The 5,675-nt window shown below is 49.4% G+C and overlaps 1 protein-coding gene across 1 annotated transcript; it reads left to right on the top strand.

Annotated features, from left to right (window-relative positions):
* The first annotated feature begins 2,223 nt into the window (after positions 1 to 2,223).
* NXNL1 (nucleoredoxin like 1) lies at positions 2,224 to 5,145 on the top strand. Its single transcript, XM_016157660.2, has 2 exons — positions 2,224 to 2,549; positions 4,827 to 5,145. Exons 1-2 carry the CDS (start codon positions 2,224 to 2,226, stop codon positions 5,143 to 5,145), a joined length of 645 nt encoding a protein of 214 aa, XP_016013146.2.
* The last annotated feature ends 530 nt before the right edge of the window (positions 5,146 to 5,675 follow it).

Here is a 5,675-nt window from a genome sequence, read left to right as displayed (position 1 = left end):
CCCTTTTCCCAAATAAGGTCAGTCACAGGTTCTGCGGGTTAGGACTTGGTCATAGCTCTCTGGGAGCCATCATTCAACCCTCTACAGATGGATAAAGGGTTAGAGGAGTGGTTTTCAACTGCCCCCTGCAGACACTTGACAACATTTGTAGACATTTTAATTGTCACAACTGGGGAAGGGGAGAGTATGCTACTAGCATCTAATAGATTGAGGCCAGGGGTGATGCTAAACATCCTACGATGTACAGGACAGCTCACACACAAAGAACGTTCTGGCCCCAAATGGCAAGGGTGCTGCAGTTTGGAGGTTCTGGGGTAGATAACAGCCTCAGTCAGGTTGGAATTGGCTCTACAGCTCGACACACATCATTCACTAGGTGATTGGGCCAGGCGAGTCAGTTTCTCCAAGGCTCTGTGCTTCGCCTGTAAAATGGGATAAAATTACATGACACCTCATTAACATCATAGAATAGGTCCTCCACCATTGAGATGATTTTACTCTCAGTGACTTCTTGACTTCACAACAGGCTAGACTTCCCAGGATTCCAGCAAAGTGAGACAAATCTGACCGGGAAATTGTTTCTAAATGGAGTGAAACAGAGACTCATCTGGAATGGACCCATTCATGAAGCCTTGGCAACATGAACTATACTCTTGGGAATGAAGAATTTGCAGTTTTCTTTTCATCGTTTAAAGCCAATACTAAGTTCCTTTTAGAGTCTTTCATATTTTCCTGGACTCTGAAAAATTCTCTAGACCAGGTGTTCTGGTTAGCTACTGCTGCGTAACAAATTACTCCAAACTCAGTTGATCAACTATTTCTCAGGGTCCCATGGGTTGCCTGGGTGATCAGTCCTCTGCTGGTCTCACCTGATTCGCTCACTCTGTGACGTTCTGTGGGTGGCTGAGCTGGAGGATGACATATGTGGCAGTGGGACTGGATGTTGGCTGGTTCTCCATGTGAACTCTCATCCAAAAGCCTATAACGAGAATCTGCAAACCATAGCTCACAGGCCAAATCTGGCTCACCACGAGCTAAGAATGGTTCCCACATTTTTGAATGGTTGGAAAAAGTCAAAAGACTACTATTTCATGACACATGAAAATTCTATGAAGTTCAAATTTTGCATCCATAAACAGTATTTTATTTGAACCCAGAAAGGTAAATTCATTTACATATTGTCTAGAGCTGCTTTGCATGACGGTGGCAGAATTTAAAGTTGCAACAGACCGCAGGGGCCTACAAAGACCAAAATGTTTACTACCCAACCCTTTACAGAAAAGGCCTGCCAACTTCTGGGCTACATCAGCTTCCTTACTGGGAGCATCTAGAGGCAGCATTCCAAGAGAGTGAGAGTGGGAGGTGAAATAAGTTTTATCCTGTAAACTCACACCTTCTGCCACATTCTGTTGGTCAAAGCAAGTCACAAGCCAGCCTGAATTCAAGGAGAGGAGAACTAGTTTCCATCTCTTGATGGGAGGGGGCTGCAAAATACTGTGGCTATGATTTTCAACCTCGCATGCCAGGGTATCTTAAAGTGGGCTGTCCAGACAGAATTAGGGGGGAAAAATTCATCTTTACTTCCATTACTTTCATTAATTTCTCACTGAAATTTAGCATGCCCTCTCACATCCTGCCAAAGGAGGCATCGGTGGGCCCTGTGACTTTGCCACCAGTAGAAATTGAAGATAATTCCATATCACATCCTGGTTATGGTGGACACCTCAAAACACCACTCACACCTATCTCAACTTGGAAATCAATCATTGGTAGAGCCTTTGTGAATCAGGATTACTTAATCCATTCATGAAGAAGTGTATATTTTTACATCACATATTTTCACACCTGTATGTCAGTCTGACAGGTTTCCTTTGCAATCCTGTGTATTCTTTTATCTTGAATTTATTATTATTATTATTATTATTATTAGTGACATTGGTTAATGAAATCCAGTAAGTTTCAGGTGTACAATTTAATAGTAAGGCATATATATCTTGCATTGTGTCGGTGTATTTTTTTTTTTTAAATGCATTTGCATCTGCCCCTTCTGGGAGCCCCCGCAGAATCAGGTCAGAATCAGGTGGTGGTTTAGGCAGATTAGCGAGGTTCTAAATTGGCCTCCTAAGGATTTCTAATCCTGGGATAGCAGCCAGCCAGCCAGCCAGCACACCCAGGACCACACAAGGTCCCTCCACCCTGTCCCCAGCCCCCAACCAGGGTGCTATGGCCTCCCTGTTCTCCGGCCGTGTCTTGATCCGCAACAACAGTGACCAAGATGAGCTGGACACGGAGGAGGAGCTCAGCCGCAGGCTGGACAACCGGCTGGTGCTGCTGTTCTTTGGCGCCGGGTCGTGCCCGCAGTGCCAGGCCTTTGCACCAGTCCTCAGGGACTTCTTCGTGCAGCTCACAGATGAGTTCTATGTGCTGCGGGCTGCCCAGCTGGCCCTGGTGTATGTGTCCCAGGACTCTACAGAGGAGCAGCAGGACCTGTTCCTTAGGGACATGCCCAAGAAGTGGCTCTTCCTCCCCTTCGAGGATGATCTGAGGAGGTGAGGCGGGAGGGGAGGTCAGGGAGGGCTTCCTGGAGGAGGGGCTGTTTCTGCTGAGAGGGAAGTATTATTGATGCATCTGCTCCATCTGGAGTTGATGAGGAGCCCCTGTGTGCCAGGCCATGTACCAAGAACTGGAGGGTACACAGGAAGGTGCACATGCCCACGTCCATCAAGTCTCTGGGGAGCTTACAAGCTAGTAGGTGGACAGACATGAAACAAAGCCTCAAATATATAACAGCAAACTATAGTAGTGTTCTGGAAGACAAAGGAGGATGCCATGGGAGGCCCTGCTGAGACTTGGGTATCAGAGGATGCTCTCTAAGGAAGTGGCTTTAAAAAGAGACCCCTAAGGAGAGGGAGGTGGGAGGGTAAAGCATGAGGAAAGGGGAAGATTTCCAGGCAGAGGCCACAGCACAGAAAAAGGCTTAGAGGCTATCAGAGAAAGAACAGCCAATTCCGGTAACTTCAAGTAATTCCAGATGTGAGCAGTCAGCAGGCACCATGTGGAGCAGTGCCCCAAATGCCACCTTAATGGGTATAGATGTGATCCTCAGCGTAGATGGGAACCACGGAGGGCACTGGAGCTGAGTGAGAGATGGCTGGATTTAAGCTTTACAATGAGCAGCCCAATACACAGTGTTTTAGTTTGTGATCATTTCAGAACGTTCCCCTTTCCTGCAGTAAGACTTTCATTCTTTTTAATCCCCAATTTTTTGTGTAATTTTTCAAAGATACCAAGAAGCTGGAAGAAGTACACAAGGAAACCCACAGCCATTGTCAACAGTTTGCCATATTTGCTTTTTCTACATATGTGTGGAGTTTATGCTAAACCTCTTGAAAGTGAATTGTAGATTTCATGACTTTCTGATTTCATTTATGTTGTTACATAAGTCAGAAGTTTCTGGTCATGGAGACCTTCATTCTCCACCAAAGATTATCAGAGTTGAGATACTGGCTCACTCTCACTGCCCTTTGCAGCTGACAGGGTTCCTTCCCCAGAACTGGCAACATTGCTCTCCCCAGGGCAAAAATGTCAGCTGCCAGAGCATTGTAGCCCAATGCTGACCTTGTTTAAGGCAAGGTCCTCTCAACAAAACATTCACCCAGGCTGGTATGTGGACAAAGAGTGAGCCAGTCCTAACCCACCCCCAATCCCACCCACCCACATGGTTGCTAGATAAAATACAGGATGCCAATAGAATACAAATTTCACAAAACTATGAATAATTTTTTAGTATAAGTTTGTCCTACATACTTATACTAAAAATTATTTGTTTATGTGAGATTCAAACTTCACTGGGTGTTTTATATTTCTATTTGCTAAGTCTGGCAACCTACTTCTGTGAGACTTTGCAAGTGTCCTGTGTTCTCTGTGCGGAGGCCTGGAAAAGGGCCACCCAAGAACCCAGTGGGCAGAAATTAAGAACTGTGTGTGATGGACCCAGTCTGACAGTCCTCTTTATTCCATAACTGTGTGGGATTCTGGTCTAGATAGGGGGTTTGGTCTGGGGTCTTCTTGAGCTGTCTATGGCTTCTCACTGGCTTTTCCTTCATACTGAGAACAAAATTCATACTCTTGACCATGATCCTGGAAGACCTGTACCTCAGTCTCCCTCCCAACTCAGGGCCCCTGCATGGGCTGTGCCCTCTGCCTACTTCATCTCCTCCCCCCCCCCCAGTTCTCCCCCTCCTTCTCCAGCAGATATCAGCTCAAAGGTCACCTCCTTGGAGAGGCCTTCCCTTTTTGCCAGTCCCTCACCCAGATTAAAAAAAATTTTTTATGGCACTTATCAGTATTCATTCATTCCACCCACACACATTTCCTGAGCACCTACTCTGTGCCCTGCACTGTTTCAGGAACCGAGGACACCAGTGAATGGAGAAAGAAATCCATGCCCTGGCAAAGCTACATTCTATCGTGGGAGAAAATGACAAAAAGGAGAAATAAATAAAGTATGCAGTGTGTTGTTTGCTGAAAGGTGCTGCACAGCAGAAGGAAAGGGAGGTGTTTCAATTTGAGGTTGGGTCTCAACCAGCAGAAGTTTGTGGAGAATGCTCCAGGCAGAGGTCATGGCCAGTGCAAAGGCCCTGAAGTGGGAGCAAGTCTGGTATGTCGGAGGCACAGCGCAAAGGCCAGTGTGGCTTGGCCTGTCCAGGTCCCCAGGAGTCCCCAGATCCCAGCAAGGGCAGTGTACAGGGAAGGCGCTCAGTAAGTACTGGGAGGAGGGATATGGTGTTCCCCAGCTTGGGGTCACTGATCTGCCCACCGTGCAGGGACCTCGGATGCCAGTTTTCTGTGGAGCGACTGCCAGCTGTCGTGGTGCTAAAGCCCAGCGGGGACGTGCTCACGCTTGACGCGGCCGACGAGATCCGGCGCCTGGGCCCTGCCTGCTTTGCCAACTGGCAGGAGGCAGCAGAGGTGCTTGACCGCAGCTTCCTGCAGCCTGAGGACCTAGACGACCCCGCCCCACGCAGCCTCACCGAGCCACTGCGTCGCCGCAAGTACCGCGTGGAGCCTGTGGCGCGGGGCGCACGCGGGCCGCGGGGAGGAGACGGCCCTGAGGTGGAGGGCGGGGACGAGGAGCTATTCTGACCCCAGGGATGGGGAGGACCAGAATGGAGGTTCTGGGATGACACCCCTCGAGGAGGACCGGGAGGTGAGGGGGCCTGTTCTGACGCCCTGGTGGGCGAGAATAGACGGACAAGGCGCGGGTCTACCATACGCCCTTCCTCGCTTCTCTGATGGGCGGAGCCCGGGGCAGTTCTGAGCCCCCAGTGATGGAGCGCTGGCGGGCGGAGGGAAATCGTTGATGAGCCCCACCGGATTGGGAGGGGAGGAAATGGGACGAGGGGAGGAGACCATTCTGACTTCCAGCCAGGAGGTTGGTACCCCAGCACAAGGCCAGAGTAGGGGGAGGGTGCTGTTCTGAGTTCCCAGAATGCGGGGAAAGGCTGAGCGGTAGGGAATAGGGAGGATTTTCCTGAAACCCACCCCCAGAAGGGGATGGGGCTGTGATGAGATCCTGGGAGAAGCAAGGCGGAACCTGGGGGAGTGTGTTCTGATCTCCACGCAGTTGGCGTGTAGGACCTAGGACGGCACCGGTGGCGGAGGTTCCTATGTGA

Source organism: Rousettus aegyptiacus, unplaced genomic scaffold, assembly GCF_014176215.1.
Source record: "Rousettus aegyptiacus isolate mRouAeg1 unplaced genomic scaffold, mRouAeg1.p scaffold_m13_p_16, whole genome shotgun sequence".
NCBI lineage: Eukaryota > Metazoa > Chordata > Mammalia > Chiroptera > Pteropodidae > Rousettus > Rousettus aegyptiacus.
Note: the sequence above shows the minus strand (reverse complement) of the source record. Positions and strands in the feature narration are given on the sequence as shown.

What these genes read in the sequence shown, in the direction of transcription:
- NXNL1 (XM_016157660.2), top strand. Translation starts at nt 2,224, where the DNA reads ATGGCCTCCCTGTTCTCCGGCCGTGTCTTGATCCGCAACAACAGTGAC. An exon ending in TTCGAGGATGATCTGAGGAG is followed by an intron (nt 2,550 to 4,826) that starts GTGAGGCGGGAG and finishes CCCACCGTGCAG; the next exon opens with GGACCTCGGATGCCAGTTTT.